Genomic DNA, 19,469 nt, shown 5'->3' with positions numbered 1-19,469 from the left:
CGTGAGTGGTGTTCCGCAGGGGTCGGTGCTGGGGCCTGTCCTCTTCAATATCTTTATAGATGACCTTGATGAGGGCATCGAGTGCACCCTCAGTAAATTCGCAGATGACACCAAATTGGCTGGAAGCGTGGATCTGCCTGGGGGTAGCGACGCCCTACAGAGGGATCTGGACAGGCTGGAGAGCTGGGCTGGAGCCAATGGGATGAGTTTCAACAAGGCCAAATGCCGGGTCCTGCACTTCGGCCACAACAACCCCAGGCGACGCTACAGGCTTGGGGCGGTGTGGCTGGAGGACTGCGTAGAGGAAACGGACCTGGGGGTATTGATTGATGCTCGGCTGAACATGAGCTGACAGTGTGCCCAGGTGGCCAAGAAGGCCAATGGCATCCTGGCTTGCATCAGAAACAGTGTTGCAAGCAGGAGCAGAGAGGTGATTGTTCCCCTATATTCAGCACTCGTCAGGCCGCACCTCGAGTACTGTGTCCAGTTTTGGGCCCCTCACTGCAAGAAAGATATTGAGGCCCTGGAGCGTGTTCAAAGAAGGGCAACGAAGCTGGTGAGGGGTCTGGAGCACAGGCCATATGAGGAGAGGCTGAAGGAGCTGGGAATGTTCAGCCTGGAGAAGAGGAGGCTCAGGGGAGACCTTATTGCTCTCTATAACTTCCTGAAGGGAGGTTGTAGTGAGCTGGGGGTCGGCCTCTTCTCTCGTGTCATTAGTGATAGGACCAGGGGGAATGGTTTCAAGCTACGCCAGGGGAAATTCAGGCTGGACATGAGGAAGTATTACTTTTCAGAAAGGGTGGTCAGGCACTGGAATGGACTGCCCAGGGAGGTGGTGGAATCACCGACCCTGGGGGTGTTCAAGGAAAGACTGGATGTTGCGTTGAGGGACGTGGTTTAGTAGGAGCTATTGGGAATAGGTGAACGGTTGGACTGGGTGATCTTTTAGGTCTTTTCCAACCTTAGTGATTCTATGATTCTATGATTATATTTTTTAACAGGGAAACAGGTGGTTGACTTTCTGAAGTACAAGTTGTATTCATTGGGTAGCACAGAGCTGATGGCCTGGAAAAGAAACTGCCAGGAGATGCTCAGTAAAACTTGTCCTTGGTTCCATGTAACCTTTCATCAATTTAATTCATTGCTAACGAGCTGCGAATTTGTTGCAATTCATTGCAGAGCTTAAAAATTACCACCGAGTCAGATGACAGAGTGCCTTGTTTTATGTTATCAAGAAACATCCTCCAAATGATTGAGGATTAGGCAGTAGCACAGCCTCTGGAAGGAGTGTTGGCCCCCATGTTACTGAGTGCTGTTGATGAAAGCACCAAGAGTTCCAGAGGAGAAAGGAAGGAGGAGACTAAGAAAAAGTGAATCTTTGTCAGCTTACATCCGTGTGTGCTTTATCCTTACTCCTGCTAATGCTGAGGAAATGGCTATGTGATTGATTTGTTTCAGGCAGATAGCAAAGCCTGAAGTATAAACTGCATCCATTTCTGCACTGCCTTGGGGTTGTTTTCTTCCTACCACCATCTATAACGTGTGTGAATATAAACAAATGAAACAAACACCGAGGAAAAAATGTAATTGAAAATGTCTGTTAGTGAAAGAAAAGCTTGATAATTTTTTACTTCTATTTTCTCTATATTATATTTCTGTACCACATATATTATAAAACTTCTCCCCACAGCTTCTGTTCACAGGCAGCTGCTTAATTATGTTAGCGATTTGTTTGTGGTTTTAAGAGCTGGGTAACTTGGATCCTCCTTACCTTGCTGTAAGGTTTGGGTGTGAACCATTATCCATTAACCATCTCTGCCAGAAGATAGGTTGCAACTCTATTATTAATGATTGCTTTACGTATTTATTTTCTTGTATGCACACTAGATTAGATCAGGTGAAGGAACACTTGAAGTGGGTCACCGTGGTGTTACCAACCTCTTACCTTCTTAATTGTGCAGTGTGAATGCAACATACCTTTTGGATGTGCTGAAGAAAGGTTGAACGTGCGAGGGATCACCCTTGGGGTAACCTGGTGCAGCAGTCAGCGTGCTATGTGGAGATGCCTGCCCTGCATCTGCAAGCTGTTGGTGCCCGAGCTGCTGCTGTTTCTGCAATGATGACCTTCTGAGAGAAGTGAGGGTTCCTCAGAGGTCGATCTCTTAAACTGAGTCATACCCCTTACTGTGGTTGGTAAGAAGGAAGTTCAGAAAGATACGCGGCTGTCTTCAGTTCATAGCTGATCTTTCACGGTGCAGATTGCATGAAGTAAGAGTTCTAAAAGCATTTTAAATTTTAATAGAGATGTGTGCCATGGGAGAGCAACCTCAGGCTGGTAATGTGCCAGTTACAGTACGCTGTTCTGAGCAGGAGACCGCAGCAGGGAGAGGAGAAAATGATCTAATCTTCTGCTTCCACCTATCAGTCCAGGCAAATGCTGTGCCTAGTCACAGTAGTAGGGGTGGAGGAGAAGAGGAAGGAGCTTGCTCTTCCCAGGGCAGCCACGCTGCTTGGCTTCAGGCCTGTCTTGAGCAAGAAGACTGACCGGTAGGGAACAGAGCTATTTCTTGTGAGGCCCAGATTCAAGCTCACAGATGTGTCAAAGCAGTTATGCTTCCATTGCCTGCAGAACAGATCCTGTTTTGTCATTTTTGAAACAAGGTTCTGTTACATTTTAATGTAAGCATAAAGTGCTATACTTAACTGTCTAAACATGGACTAACAAACAAGAGGGCATTAACCTTACTGGATGTGCTAGTGTTTAAAACTGTGGTACTGAACTGCCTTGCAGTAACTCATGTATTCACAGATGTATGAAAGTATGCCCAGTGTTGGATGCCTAAGATATCAGCGTTGGGCTTTCCTGAATGGTGTGAATTGGCTTGTGTTTTAGCAATGCATGGCCAAGGAGAGGGCGTGACCAGTGTTTGCTCCCAGATATGCAATAGGGTGGGGAGAAAAGCATCTGATCCCGAGGGAATTTGTGGCAAATGTGCCCAGAACTAAATCCAAAGTATGCATTGGTAAAAGCTATATTATCACCATCTGTGCCAGAGTTCATATCTCATGCATAAAATACCTCATACTAGCTTTCACTTGCTCAGTTTGGTCATTGTTCTGCTCACATAAGAATTTATTTTCTCTGCCAGAAGAATATCATAGGGTAATTCATAATGTCTAGGATGCATTTGTAAAGAAAAGGTGTATTAGTGCCTGTTTACATCTTTTCTAAATCTAACGTTAAGGTTTGGGCTTGCAGAATTCTCCTAGATTGCACATGCATCTGGAGGCAAGGTTATGAGGTAGGGCCGTAGATAATCTAAGAACTACCATGAATAAAATAAAGAGAAACAAACAGGAAAAGGTAGCAGTCTTAATTGTATCATTGCATACACAGGACAGAGTGGAAGGTTTTTTGTTTTTTTTTCAGATGTCTTAGTGCATGTGTGTTTCCAGATGTTGTGGCATCACCTATACCCTAGGCTTCCAGGTGTGTAGTTAAGAACTTTGATTGCTCTAAAATGCAACATAATTGGATTTGATAATTTCAAAGCTGTTTTTGGAGTATGGCTTATTCAAATAGGGTCTTTGATTTTTAGGTTTGATTCTTTTTCTACTTATAGAAGTCTGATCCTAAGGATGTGTATTCCTAAGGTGCAGCATTGCTTGTGGACAGACAAATATTCATAATTTTACAGTGTACCGAGTCTATCAGGCATAAACAACGTGTAGAATCTGTTAGATTGATGTTGATCAAACAGGCTATTATGGTCTGTGTTTTATTTTAGAAAAAGGGTGTGCAATGAAGTATTCATGTTTTTTACAATGCAATAGTATCTGCTCTGGCAAGCATCTTTGTTTTTGTAGGACAGACGATTAATGCCATTTGCTTCTTTGCTCCTTTTGAGTACCATTTTTAATTGAGCTGGTGCCTGATGATGCCTTGTCATGATAATGTGTTAGGTTATGAGGTAATGGCTGTTCTTAAAAAATACAGCCGTGGCAGTGTTCTGGCGCATTCAACATAAATCACAACACACGAGCCTTCCGAAAGCTATCACACTGCTGCAGAGTCAGGAAAGTGAAAACAGTAGATCTGTAAATCACTGGTTACACATAATAGAGGATGTAGATTTTGGGAACATCGAGAGCTCTTTTGCCTTTAAATGAATCTTTCTGAATTGCTGCTGTAGCTCTCATTATGGCTTGGGCATAGCTAGCAGTGGGAGGACAGGGTGTAGAGGCAGCTGCTACAGAGAGGAGACAGTAGGTTTCAAACAAGATCTGTCTTCAGTGAATCAGGAAATCAGCTGAAGAAGGTAAAATGAAAGGGGCCCCACATTCAACAACATTTGGTGATTGCTCTTCCGTTGAAGATTCCAAGATTTAATCCTCTTTTCCTTCATCAGAGTTGTATCACTACCTAATTTTGAAAGCCTTCTAGTAAGACTAAGAATTAATATATATCAAGTAGGATTGTGCAGGTTGCTTCAAACAACCCTATCTCCTGCTTTCCTACACACATGCATGTTCGCACACCATGCTGTCTATGAATAGTTTTCATCTCAGCAATTCTTGTGCCAGTCCCGTCTCTTTAGAGATCTGTCGCTCCTGATTTTGCATTCAGAGAATTGCAAGGGCTGGAAGGGATTTCTGGAGATTTCTGCTCCAACCCCTGTAGAACAGGTCCTCTACAGTACGTCACACAGGAAAGCATCCAGGTGGGTCTTGAATGTCCCCAGAGAAGGAGACTCCATTGTCCCTCTGGTCAGCCTGTTCCAGTGCTCTGTCACTCTCACAGTAAAGAAGATAGATCCAGATGATGCTTCAGGGACACTGGGACAGTCATGCTAGAATGTTGTGGTCCATTTGAAGGAATATGTAAGTAAACCTACATTATAATTTTTGAACAAGGTCTTATTCTGGGTTGCCACACTGTAAGAATTCAGTAGGATATAAATCAATATGACAATACTAAATTCCTTCTTTCTTACTTATTTCTTTCTTGTGCTGTGTATTTGCACGCTGGTATAAACTGCATGCAAATAAGTAATAGTCTTGCCTTCAAGACAGCAAGACCAATATTTTTTGTTTAGAATTTGTATGCAGACAGTTCAGCAAGCAGCTGTTTGAGTGCAGAATTTCAAAGCCTCTACTGTACATGTTGTGAGGCCTGCAGAGGGATTTCGATGGCAGTAAAGGTAGGATGCCATCTACTCTGGGAGGAAACAAGCATGTTCATGCCATAACTTTCCACTCATCCCCTTGCTTTCTGCCCAATGGTTTGATGGAAACCAAGGAAGCGTTTTCGCAGGATGTTGTTCTAGTTATGTCTGGCTTAAGGTCTGAAGGCCTCTCTCCCTGCAACGTGTACCCTGATAGGAACAGGTTGCTGGGGCCACGTTAGCCCAAGATTTCTGTGTCAGAGACACCTTGCAGAAGGCTGTGGTCTTAAAGCAGATTTTCATCCTGCCTGGGTGTAAGTGACAGCTAAACAGCATTCTGTTGGTATATATCCTGTGCATATGTTTGAATGGACTGCTGACTTAACGTAATACTCCATTTATGGTGTATGCCAGATGTCTTAACTCTTGATGTGGATAGTCTTGCCAATACACTGGGCAATTTTGAAGTCCTGAATTGAGTTCCATGTTTTTGCAGAGAAAGGCTCTGCTTTATCATTATGATAACGCATAATTAAGTACTGCCTTATATTGGTTTGGGTAGGTGCATGAAACTTTGTAACTCAGAAAGAAAGTTTTCTTTCTTTGTAACTCTTAGTAATTTTTAATTGAGTCAAGGTTGTTTTTTCTGTTTGTTTTCCTGCGCAACACTGGTAGAAGATAAGAAGAAAATAGGAATAGAAGATAAGAAGATAAATAGAAAATAAGAATAAGAATAGAAGATAAGAAGAAAATAAGCTGATACATAGGAAAAGAACTTCAGGCAGAGGGCAAGAGGTGACTCATTAGCAGGCCCTCATCTGGGTTAGTTGTGGGTCCAGCAGTTAGGGGTCATGAGGGAGCAGTGATTCACACACGGCTGATGCCTCTGATATTTCAGAGGGATGTATTAATTGACTTGCATGATATTTCAGAGGGATGTGTTACTTGACAGCAGCTTGGTCTGGGGGTGTGGGTATGTTGCTTAGCTGGCAGGTTGATGGGGTTGGAGAGAAGTGGCTGCTTGCTGTGGTGACTGAAGGCTGGGAGGTCTTGGAAAGCTGTCCTGGTTAGGCTGATCCACTGAAGCTGGGGTGCAGATAACACTGACCACTGAGTGAGCTATGTGTTTGAACATAGCGAGGTGACTCCCCAGGCAGTGCTGCTTGGCTCCTTCAGGAGCTTTGCAGCACTGTTTCTGGGTGAATTGAAATGGGGATGACTTGAGACCCACTTTCTTGGTGAAACTGTAAGAATCTGGTGAAAATTCATCTGTCTTGGATAAATTGGGGACTCCCTGATAGATGCTGCAGTTCTGTGTACTGAACTTACCTGCTCACCTGCTTACCTACACCCCTGGAGGTTTGTAATCTCAATGGAAGCAGGGGGACCTGTGTCTACAACTTCCACAGAAGTTAAGCACATTTAAAATGCAGCTCTTTTTTCCTAGTTTCCTAGCTGTGCTAGAAGGTCATTATGCATGGATTTATTTTCTCTTATCTCTTGGATTATCATCTGCTTCCTTCCTGGGTGAATTTATCCAGTGTTCTGATTGCAGTTTCGTTTTTTATCACCTCCTGTCTTAAGGGGCTTACAGTTGTGTAGGTTTAACATTATTGAGCTGAGGATTTTGCAGCAATTGACAATGAAGGTAACTTTCTATAGATGAATGTGTTGTTACAACAAATCTTTTTGCAGAGTACTTTATTTGACTGTTTGCAGTTTTGATTACAGAATTGCATTGTTTCATTTCCCTTTTTTTTTTTTCCCTTTTTTTTAATTGAACTACAAATTAATCTGACTTTGTAAAGGAGAAACAGAGATAACGTTTTAAGTCTTAAGAAACTTCTACAGGGATTCAAACAGCTGGTCAGAGATAATTCTGGCATACAAACAGGGTCATGAATATCTTAGAAAACGACCATTTAAAATACCAATGCATCAAGTATCTTTTTAGTGTCTTTCTTTGGCTTTGGTTCGAAATTTGATGTCAGGCTATCAGAGCTTTCTGTGCTCATGTAATAGTTGTACAGGAAACAGGGAGGAAATGAGAGCAGAAAATACTTTAGATTGAGATTTAAGGGAAAGTGATATTACACATTCTTTGAAGATTGGAAAAAAAACAAAACATAACTCAACATTATCTGCATGAGACTGCAGGCAACCAAGTCCTATGGGGCTGATCCCAACAACTGGGAGTTATCATCTTCCAGAGCTAACACTGCTTGCTTCTGTGTGCATTGGGATGAAGGGAGAGGGACTGGGGATACCTATAGGAGTAGTAGTTAAACTGGGGGGCATGTTTTTGAGACTTTGCTTGAATTGGGGGAACTGCTCATTTCTCCTGAAGCATCTTTCATTTTATGAATAAGAATAGTTGCATTTTAGTGTTCATTAGCTGGCTAACATTCACTCCCTGTAAATTTTAAAACGCTCTTGCATTCAAATACATCTGTAGGAAGAGTTATCCAAAAGCATGAATGTTGTATGAGTTGCACAGGGCTACTCTGTTTTGATCTCTTACTTAACAGTAGGATTGTCCCCTCACTATTATTGTAAAACGTCATTTTGAGTGCAAAATAGGTATCAACACAGCTTAGCATTAAAGTGTTGGTGATTTGTGGTGTAAACCAGTTCAGGTTATTTATTTCACTGCTAGTCTCTATATAGAGCAGCTGCTATAGCACGTTAATCAATTTTTTGGAAAATAACCCATTTAAAAGTTGTATAGACAAGCCCTGACCACTTGCCTGCTGAAAGAAATAAGATGGATCAATTTAAATATTAAATGCAAGTCGAGGTGATTAATTTTTAATGAAGATGGTGAAAAACTGGTTTGGCTTGTATTCCCTGGAACACCCCCCCCCCTTTCAAAAGCTTTGCTTTTCCAAAACTGTTTTCTTCATATGCGCGTGGCACAGGATGTGAGTTAGTTCACAGCTAAGTTCATTAGTTGGCATCTGGTATAATATCCAGCTGTGGAAGGCTTATAAATATTGGTATTTAGGTCATCTTAATTAGGCGTCAAAGTAAAGATTTAACAGCAGAATAATTGTGCATACTTCATTGCTGCTGAGCTTCTTCAGTGAAAAGAGGGTGGGGTTCCCAGGTGGTATGAAATGATTTAAGCAGAGCTGCTGTAGATCTTCAGCAGTGCTTCTGTGTGTGTGCCAAGAGCTGAACTGATTAAAAGGAGCAGACTGGGGAGAGGTGAAAGATGTGGCAGTTCACAGATGGGTAAGATGCTCTGCTGGATGTCCTTGCTGGCTGCCAGCACGGGGACAGATAGCACGGGCAGCCCCAGAGTATGCCTTTGTCAGCTTCTGTATGATTTATGCTTCTTTTCTGATGGTCTGTGTGCTCCTTTCTTCCTGGATGAACGTATCCAGGGTTTTGCTTACATTCATACTAGCTGGGAGGGAGCTCAGCTAGCTATTCGTGATCCCCTTCCAGACCCGGATGAGCACAGAGCTTCCCCGCTTTCTTCAGCAGCCATGCAGACTTAACTTGCCACATTTAGGTCCCTAAAGCACTGCAAAATCACTACTGTTCAAGCTCAGAGTGAGCTCTTTTGTGCTGAGAGGTGCAGAGATTCCCAGCCAGCTTGTGTGGCTTTCAGGGTTAGCAAGCAGAAGCCGGGAGGCAGAATCCCAGTGCTGCGTGTAACAAGTTGAGACCGACAAGGGATGCAAGAGGAACTGAAACAGCGAGCAGACAACTGTGTGACCAGTCTTCAAAGCTGTCCCAGAAGTGATGTTCCCTCAGTAGGTTTACGGATGGCACCAAGTTGGGAGGTAGTGTTGATCTGCCTGAGGGTAGGGAGGCCCTTCAGAGGGATCTAGATAAGCTGGATCGCTGGGCTGAGGTGAATGGGGTGAGGTTCAACAAGGCCAAGTGTCAGGTCCTGCATTTTGGCTGAAATAACCCCATGCAGCGCTACAGGCTTGGGGATGAGGGCGGGATGACTGTGAAGAGTAAAGGGACTTGAGGGTGTTGGTTGATTCTTGACTGAATATGAGCCCACAGTGTGCCCAGGTGACCAAGAGGGCCAACAGCATCCTGGCCTGCATTAGAAAGTGTGGCCAGCAGGAACATGGAGGTAGTCATCCCCCTGTACTCAGCATTGATGAGGCCGCACCTTGAGTACTGTAATCAGTTTTGGGCCCCTCACTGCAAGAAAGACATTGAGGCCCTGGAACGTGTCCAGAGAAGGGCAACGAAACTGGTGAGGGGTCTGGTGCACAAGTCTTATGAGGAGCGGCTGAGGGAGCTGGGATTGTTCAGTCTGGAGAAGAGGAGGCTCAGGGGAGACCTCCTGAAAGAAGGTTGTGATGAGGAGGGGTTTGGCCTCTTCTCCCAGGCAACAAACAGGACCTGAGGAAATGGCTGCAAGCTGTACCAAAGGAGGTTTAAGTTAGACAATAAGGAAAAACTTTTTCTCTCAGAGAGTGGTCAGGCACTGTAATGGCTGCCCTGGTGGAGTCCCTGGCAGTATTCAAGAGGTGTCTGGATGAGGAGCTACAAGATATGGTTTAGAAGCTTGTGGTAGTGGTAGAGCTTGTGGTAATGGGAGGATGGTTGGACTAGATGATTTTGCATGTCATCTCCAACCTTGCGATACTATGATTCTATGATTCTATTCTATGATGCCTGTGTTATTAACCTAATAACATATATAGCAATAATAAAAAGCAATAGTTATCATTTGCTACACTAGCAATACTGGTGGCTGAAACCTCCAATTTCTCCATCTCGTAGAATCATTCAGGTTGGAAAAGAATTCTAAGATCATCTAGTACAGTCATTAACTCATCCCCCACCACGCTTACTAACCATGACCAGCCTGAACATCCCTGGTACAGTTCGAGGATATTCCCTCTAGTCCTGTTACTGTTACCTGGGAAAAGAGGCTGATTTGCCAGCAAGGAGCATGATTTTCCATGTTATGCTTTGGGTGGGCTGTGTCATACCTGTTTTTTGTAGTTTATGATGGTTTTGTAAGCCTGGGTGCAGCTCCCAGTTCTGTGATGCTGTTGGGATGCTTGGATGTGGTACAGCATCCGCTTCAATGTGGCTGTGCTGAAAGTTCCCTCTGTGCCCACCAGGATCAGGATAACCAGCAAAGTGGAAACAGTGAGATTTCCTTCACAACTTAATTTTGCAGAGGTTGACAGTGGATCAGACTCAGCTGTAAAAATCTGGTCTAAAGTACAAACTGCTTGGTGCTGCTTGGAGAAATGAGCAGAGCTCATTTTCAGATGGCAGTTATGTACTCTACGCTGCCAGCTCAGTCAGCATTTTTTTCTGTTTAGTCACTCCTAGCAAGTGATGAGATAGTCAGAGATGAACATGGCTGAGGAAAAAAAAAAAAAAAAGGGAGGGTGGGAGCAAAGGGCAAGGAGGAATAAAGAAAATAAGAAGTGTTCCCTGTAACAGTGTGAATGACAGTTGGTCCCTGCAGAGCTACGTTGGCATTATTTTGTCAAAGACCCCCCCGTTTTGGCATTGCAAGCTGCAGTACAGCAAGTGAAGGACTGTTGGTGGGTGGGTGTTAAATCCTTACAGAAAGGAAAACTTGCAAGCCCAAACTAAGGAGGAGCTGTTGGGAATGTGAAGTTTCGCTTGCTGTTTTGATACAGAAGCATTTGTGAAATAAATTTGTTTTTTTTTTTCTGGTTGGAATCAAATAGATTTAATAAGGTAAGAAGAATATAAATAAAACTTGATTATTACTCAAATGCGAGGCTTGGATAATTAACTGTTTGTGAGCTTTACTCAATAGCACTCAGAGTACGTTGTGATACACACTAATCGGTGGTGATGTTCTGTGTTTCTTTTCCGTAGACGTCGGCTGATCTCCCAGCGATCTTCTCTGGAGACTTTGGAGGACATAGAAGAAAATGCCCCACTACGCAGGTGATTCTATTTACTCTCTGTCCAGTTATTGATCTGTGAGGAAGTAGCTGAATGTGCACATTAAGATGTTCTTCATATGGATAACAGTATTGAAACCTCACACACCCTGTAAGGTGGTTGGCAGTGGGAATTACATGTTTCCTAGTTCTAGGTTGTTAAATGGGAAGCCACTATTTAAATTTGATAAATGGAGAAGTTGAGCTACCACTGATAAAAATGGGTAGTTCCTAAACTTCCTACTTTGAAATCATAGATACAGCTGCTTTAATAAAATAAGCTTTTTAAGGTTATTATTTTTCAGTACTGTTTTTGTTATGGATTTTTAAGGTATTTGTTTCTCCCAGCACACACAATCTTATTTCAATAACGAGCATTACTGTCTTTGTGAGCTGATTTGTGACTGTTTCTTCATTCCTCCCATCCCCGTTACATCATCAGCTTCGTTGCGGTTTGGTTTCTGCATCCAAGAGGCTGCAGCTTCTCTGGGGACTGCAGTAATTAGTCACTAGGCAATCCTCTGGAGTGATGGAAAATAGAGCAACTGTTTAGCAGTTCAGAAATGGGCTGATCAGTAATCTGACCAGTGTGTGGTATGCTTCCAGGTCAGCTGTTCAGCTGGGCAGCAGCTTAATGTTGAATGTCTCTTTATCCTGGGACCTGTAATTCAGCTGATTTATGTTGGTGTTTAGCCTATAGCCTTGTTTATCCACATGCAGATTGGCTGTCTCTGCCTACTTCAAAGCAAAGACTTAATAGCAGAGGCTGTACCAACTGGCCTGTTACAAAGACTTGATTATTTTAGCAAAGCTTACCGTTGAATGCTTACCAGCGTGTTATGAAGCATTCTCATAAATGATTCAAACAAATATAATTGGCAAAAGATATAAACAAAGCACAGCTCACACAGCGTATTTCTATTCGCTAATTTGCAGAATAGTTGGTAGAACTGCTCTCTTGGTGCTGTCTTCCTGTGAAGAACCTAATTGCAACCACAGAGAGAGAGGGTATTGTAAAGGTTTTACTAATGGGAGGAGGCAGAAACAGCACAGTAATGGGGATCTGGCCACGGGGGCGTAGCGATGGCATCTATGGGGACTGGCATACCCTCGTGGCTTGAGACCAGTAGGCTGCAGTTTCAGTCATAGAATCACAGAATGGCCTGGGTTGAAAAGGACCACAATGATCATCCAGTTTCAACCCCCTTGCTATGGGGGTGCAGGATCACCAATCACAAGACCAGGCTGCCCAGAGACACATCCAGCCTGGCCTTGAATGCCTCCAGGGATGGGGCATCCACAACCTCCTTGGGCAACCTGTTCCAGTACATGACCAGCCTCTGTGTGAAAAACTTCCTCCTAACATCTAACCTAAACCTCCCCTGTCTCAGTTTAAAATCATTCCCTCTTGTCCTATCGCTATCCACCCTCGTAAACAGACATACCTCCTCCTGTTTATACACTCCCTTCAAGTATTATAAGGCCACAATGAGATCTCCCCGGCGCCTTCTCTTCTCCAAGTTAAACAAGCCCAGTTCCCTCACCCTTTCTTCAAAGGAAAGAGTCCAACAGAACGACCTCAGGAGGCCAGGAAGCAGCCAAGCTCTGCTTGTATGTAGGAGAGGATGGGAAAGTAAGCAATGGAGGCACAACACAGAGGGACTGTGCTGGTCCCCTGCACCGCTTCTGGGAGTTCTCTGGTGTGTGTGCTCTGTGACTTGGAACAAAGCAGCAGTAGGATGAAATGGAAAGAGCTTATACAGCATGCTGTGGTTTCTTGATTAAAAAGGCTGGAAGAAGGGAGAGATTGTTGTTTGTCTCATCTCTCTTACCTCTGCTAATTTCTTTCTCAATTTTAATAGGTGTGTTCAGATGTAAAATAAATTTAAGGATTAATATTTTGAGGAGAATTTTTTTTTCCTGAGTGATTTGTTTTTGTTTTCCATTGTTCTGTATACCATACTGAGCATGGGAAGTGGTAGAGTTAGAAGTGAGTATGAATTACTCTTGTAAGTGAAAGATTTTAAATCTTTCTAAAGTTAAAACAAGAAAACTTCTCCGTAGCTCCCTAGGATACAAAGAGTGGGTGTTGATGTGAGGAGGGGAAAAAAATCTCAACAGGATCTACCACATTTTGTTTTGTGTTATTTTTTCCCTCCAAAAGCTCATGCTAAGCTGTCACAGCAGATTACAGGAAGTTTTATTTTGCTGAGGTTTTTTTTTTTTTTTTTTTAAATGTGTTTTTCTGCATGAAGGGGAGGGGTGGTGGTGCCTTTTCTTATTATTATTTGAAATACTTTTTTTTTTTTATTTGAGCTGTCACATTTCCAGACTTATTGTCTTCATTGTTCTTGCTGATTCCTAAAACAGGGTGCCTAAGATCATTTGTCTAGTCTTTCCTTCCTGCCTTTGTGTAGGCTCCTTGTCTGTACAGCAGGGAACTGAATATATATTTATATATATGTATGTAATTTTTTCCTCCTGTCCAATTTATTTTTCAGATGTCGGACTCTCTCAGGATCACCCAGACCAAAGAACTTTAAGAAGGTTCATTTTATCAAGAACATGAGGCAGCATGACACCAGAAACGGCAGGTACTGTGCATGCAAAGGCAACCGATGGGGCATGGGGGCAAGCAAGGCTCAGCATCCCTATGAAGCAGGGCAGTGTGTACTTTGTGTTACCAAATGAGTAGTTGATACAGAACATTAAAGTAGCTGATGAAAGTGCAGGCTCCTTATTTGATTGGATACCAGTCAGTGACAGTGCTAATCCATAGATTTGTAAGGCTTGTGTGTATTAAGGAGTGCAGGGCTAAGTGTAGAGTTAGCTGAATTGTCAGGGCTGCCTATTGAAGAAGGCTTACCTGACTCAAGAAGGCAGCTGAGCGAAGGGTATTAAGATTATCCTGTGTCTTACAAGATGAATTATGAACGTGACAGATTCTGGTTTCATCATTGTGCCCTGCCACATGCAAGGTGCTCACTGGTAAGCATGTAGATGAGGATGGTTGTGACAAAGTGACAAGTGAGATCCTGATCTTCTGGGCAGGCATAGGCAGTGGTAGTACTCAGAGACACTAGGAGATGTATGACAAGGTACAGCTGCAACCTTGTGTGCACCCTGAGTAAGGCTGTGTACTACCCATCTCACAGCCATAGGCAGCAGTGGAGTTGTGCAGCAGCACACTCTCCCTTACTGCAATGGCATGGTGTCTGTCTTGTTCCCATCAACCAGATAGGTTCTTTATTCTGGTGTCATCCATCTCAGAAGTGAAGCAACCTTCTTCCTGCTTATAAAGACACCTCTTCTTTCTGTTCTATTTCCTAAGACAATTTCACCACGTGCTTTATGATCCTGTTCTTCTCTGCGCAAACCAAATAGGTTACCTGACCAGGTTTTATATAGATTAAACTGTCCTGCTGTGAGCTGACCCTTGCACTTATCTGTTTTCATAAAATTGCTGTGACCAAGAAGCATGTGTATGATCTGTAAAACAGTTTGTGTGCATAGCCTGTGATTTTTATCAAATGTAGAATTGAATCAATGGAAATTATCATCATAGAACCATCATCATGGAATAATTTAGTTGGAAGGGATCCTCAGAGGCCATCTAGTCCAGTTCCCCTGAAACAAACAGGGACACCTACTGCTACATCAGAGACTGGTCTGGTCTGACTTTGAGTGTCTCCAGAGATGGGGCATCTACCACATCTCTGAACAACCTCTTTCAGTGATTAACTACCCTAATTAAAAAACAAAAACCAAAAAACAACGAACAACAACAACAAAAAAACCTTTTTCTTTATATCCAGTCTAAATCCTACCTCTTATTTTCAAAATTCTATTTAGTTTGAAATTCTTATGTAACATCAAGCCACAGCTTATATGATTCAAATTTCAGGAAGTTTATCTTGGCTGAAGCAAGAATTCCTTGTGTTTATTCTCACATACGCACTTGAATACAGTGAAGGGTATCAACATAATATCAACATAAATATCACAGAATGTGGCTCTGGGAAGTGATAGATTTTTTTGAAACAGTTTTTGTTGCAGACAGATGCATGCAGAACTATTGACTTAGCAGCTGACTATTGTCTAAACAACAAATATGTGTAGAATCCAACTCTAAAAAGCAGCTTCCAGTTTTACCCAGGTTTGTACATTAATATATGCATGCTCTGGGAATTTCTTACAGCAAAAAAAAAAAAAAAAGCCCCACTTATAAAGTGTTATGCAAATTCGTCAGAGAAGGAGTAATTTGATATGCATATAAAATACATGCATAAACTTCATAGAAACATTACCTGTAAAAGAAAAAATAAATGGTTTGTAAACAATCTACAAAATCACTAATTTTTTCCATCTGTTGCAAAAATACATTTGCAGGATATGTGCAGCATTTTGGCTTAGCTTACATATCAGTCATTGCATCTGATAATAAAACAGAATATTTTTCTTGCTAAGAAAACAGTGCGTAAGCTTTTGTTATTCAACTGGCTTCTTATCTTTATCAACAGGCACAACTTTGCAGAATATTTCCATAATCATAATAAAGATCCCTTTATCTAGAACACAGATACAGTAAGAAAAGAGAGGCAGTTGAGAAATGCTTTTATCCTATGGACAAAGAGTCACAATGATATTAACTAAAAATAAAACATAAAGTCAACGCTTTGTGTCCTTTAGGGCCAGCTATCTCTAGCGATAAGTAATCTGAGCACGTACCCTGCTTTTCCAAGGGGTCTGGATGCTGTTGCAGTCACTGGAGTTAAGTCATTCTGTATGAAAAGGGCCCCTGGAAAGTCAGGTGAATGTGCTTTTTGTATTCAGCCTAGAATCAGAGGTTCTGAGTACCTTTAGACCTCCATAGTTGCCTGTGACACAGGGGAGTGCAGGTACTGCAGTGGATAGGAAATCGTTCTCCTTGCCTTGCCCAGGATCTCTTCCCAGGCAATTCATGTGTGTGTGCAGGAAGGCTCAGCCCGGCTGGAGTCAGACTTTTGGAGCCCTCCCCAAAACCCGTGACCCTTCTGTCACTGCACAATGCCCTTTTATGTGGCTTGACTTGAGGAACTCAGCTTTGAAAGCATCTACACTAATACTTTGATAGCTGAGCTTCAGAATAACTAGTGCTTTTAGTTCTTCTTTCTCTGGTGTGTGACCGAGCTTCATAGCAAAGAAAAATGCAGTGCAGTTGGTAGCTCAGGGCATATTTTCCTTCTTTGACTGCCCTTACTTGTGCCTCCTAGCCTGTGAGTTCCCTTGCCCTGGAGTGCCAAGACCTCTTCCCCTCTTTGAGTAGGGCACACGCTGAGAAGCAGTGCTCTGGTGAAAGCCTCCAGCAGTCCTGCACAAAGGCAGGACTGGCCGTTGGTCTTACAGTGGTTCACGTATTTCAGAACAGAGAAAAACCACCTATACAGGTCACAGCATATCAGTGATTCTTTGTAAAGCTTCCTGTTGATAGCTTTGTGCTGTGGTTAAACCAGTTTCTTTAGACTTGTAGGATGTGGTTTACTGAAGGAACTAGAAGACTAGATTTCCTAAACAGTACTATCAAAGCAGTCTTGTAAAACAACACAAAGTAAATTTCCCATTAAAAGACAAAGGCAAGCCAACTAATCATATGGGTTAGGAAATGTAGCCACCAGCATGTGGTTTCGCCCTATGAGATCTAGTGCCTTTACTCAGCAGGTTTATTGGTGGTCTCTTTCATAAACTGTGAAGCAGAAGATTTCCTATCTAGCAGAAACAGGCCACCAAAATAGCAACATGAGCCAGCTGAACAAACAATTCAGGGCAAGAATGTGACAAGAACATTTCTGGAGTCATCCTATATAGCAGTAAAACAATACTCCTCTCCCACTCCCATGCCACTGCTTTCTCAAATTTCCATTAGTGTATGTTTCTGTGTCAAATCCAAGGCTATGAAAGGTCTGTTTTGCTGCCCTTCTAATTCTGATGGTGCACACGTGCATGCTAAGAGATTGACTGAGTGGCCTCATTACTGCTGATGGTTATTCTTGATGACTTTCATATAGGCCCAGCTTAAACTTGGGAGACTCCAAAATGATGTCTGGTACCGCACTGGCATTTATGGCCTGTGTATTCACCTTCACCTACAGGGACAGAAAGTCTTGCTGCTCAAACATCATCAGTCACATATGAAGAAATATTCAGCATGTATGTGGTACATACGATGAATATCGTGTTCACATTTGGAGTCTTTTGCTGCAACATGATTGAGCCTAGATAGAAACTGAAGGAATCGCGTTATTCCCCAAATCAGGCAAATTACTGATTCTGTGGATAGCCTCGTGCTCTGTACGTTCTTGTAGTTTCATAGCATACTCCTCATTAAAGAAATTGGAAGATTAGCTTTTAGAGCCTCAGACAGTTGGACGTTGTCAGAGCTCTCTTGCAACATAGTGGTTTCTTTGAACCATAGTAATTAGTACAACTTCTTGGTAAAATGTGGGAAATAAAAAGTGAACTTTTTTGCATGAAATAATTTTAAACATGTCTATGTGGCACAGTGGCAGTTAAGGCACATAAACCCACTCTGACTCCAAGTGCTTCTGATATCTGAGAGAGCTCGTTTGGAGCTGTACACCATCATAGGCACAGATGAAGAGCTGAGATCCAGAAAAGTGGTCTTCTCTCATAAACAGTAATCTGATTTTCTTGAAGAGCAGCCAGCTTCCATCACACCTCCTCCAAAGCATACTTTCTAAGAAGGTTCTGGACTTTGTGGTCCCACCCTCAGAACTTTTTTGTTTCTGCACATTATGAAGTCTCTAAATCAAATGATGTTTCATGCCTCTGCCATCAGCTTCTGTCTGCCGCCTCCCTGATTCTCTTCCAGGCCAACTCCTGAAGCTGATTGGCAGTAGCCTCCTCTGAGAGCGATGCAGGGGGAGGTCTGGTAATCTGGCTGTGGAGGAGAGACCGTGCACTCTTCTTCCACTCTGCCTGGACGGTCTTTATATAGTGAGGGTCCCCTGTTTCATGGAATGTGTTTGGTTCCCAAGGGAAAGAAATCTGGAGGAAAATAAAAAAAATACAGCCCAGGGGCTCTGCTGATGCTTTTTGTTTCCTTTCTGATCTGATTCTTTCCTGGTGCACATCAAGCTCTCTCTGGGTAGATGTAGATGGGTAGATTCCCATTGTTGTCCACAATGCCAACTGTGAAGGCATAAAAGGCACCCGTTTATTTTTCTTTAAGAGAGTTATGGGACATTAGTGGGAGTGCTGTGTTCCAGGAGCAGCCACAGGGAATGGGGGAAATATGCCTGCTGGGTACTGTGGTTTTCTGAATTCAAAGATGCTTTCTGATGTCAACCTCGAGATCTGTGCCAAGTTTCATACATCAGCAAACAAGGCTTTCAGTGAACAAGCAAGCTGTTGTGGGTAGCAGCCATTCAGCAATAAGCAGTGGCAAGCACAAAATTAATCGTATGCCAGTTTGGGGGGCTTTTCTTGCTTGTGGCCTGTCTTTCTCAAATGCGAAAAATGATTCCCTTTGCTTACAACTTACTGCAGCACCACAAGTCTGTCTTATTTGATATGAAATAGTTACCTTAAGTGAGGGCTATTATGGAATTCAGATCATACTGCATCTGCTGCAGGAGGGTTTCCTGATGCTGTTTATATGTTCATTATTAGAGACCCTCTGTGTTAAAGGGTAAATACCACTTTGCTTTTAAATACACTTTTAAAGAAGAAAATAGGATTTGTGTAATAGAATGGACCAGGAGAGGGAAGATGGATCATTCTGCATTCTTCCAAAGAGCTGACACTTGCACGCAGCATCTCTCTGGGGAGCCAGAGCCTTTTCCAAGAACTCTGACTAAAGTGATTCCGTAAGAAAACGGTACTTTAAAAACAGTGTAAGGGGTACAAGGCTTAGAGGTGTGTAAGGTGATTTTCATACAGTAAAGAACAAAGTAGCTTGCTAGGGTTCATCATCCAGCTTTGATCAGTATAGGACAAAGATGAAAAATTTGGGTGAAACCCTCACCTCACGCAGACCGATGATAGACACACAGAGAAAATCAAAAGAAGGAAGTGAAACAGCCCTGACAACCAACCATCAATAAGTTCTAGCGCTTTGAGCCACAAGTGGAAACTTTCGGGAAGGCGAAAGGTAGGTAAATTGTAACACTAACAAGATTAGAAGTGTAGAAATTGCCATCGCTGTGTCTAAGAGGACTTTGAGAAGCGGTAGTCTGCGGGCTAGTTTTAGGGGGGGAAAGGGTCTTTTCAGCATATGTTGTGCAATTGTACAACAGTTGGTGTCCTGAAGCTAATGAGGAAAGATGGTATGTTTATAAATATTTATTTATTTATTTATATTGTATATCTTATATCTCAGTCGAATTTCTTTTGACTT

The 19,469-nt window shown here is 42.6% G+C and overlaps 1 protein-coding gene across 1 annotated transcript in view; it reads left to right on the top strand.

The window, feature by feature from the left end:
• CABLES1 (Cdk5 and Abl enzyme substrate 1) overlaps positions 1 to 19,469 on the top strand; it is a gene marked incomplete at both ends in the record, with an annotated part of 67,039 nt that overhangs the window by 21,738 nt on the left and 25,832 nt on the right. The window contains 2 exons of the mRNA XM_079533959.1: positions 11,007 to 11,078; positions 13,576 to 13,668. Of these exons, the coding sequence (XP_079390085.1) occupies positions 11,007 to 11,078; positions 13,576 to 13,668 (165 nt within the window). The remainder of the gene's footprint in view (positions 1 to 11,006; positions 11,079 to 13,575; positions 13,669 to 19,469) is intronic.

This window comes from Tetrao urogallus (genome assembly GCF_951394365.1).
Source record: "Tetrao urogallus genome assembly, chromosome: 3".
Lineage (NCBI taxonomy): Eukaryota > Metazoa > Chordata > Aves > Galliformes > Phasianidae > Tetrao > Tetrao urogallus.
This window is presented reverse-complemented; position numbering and strand designations above follow the sequence as displayed.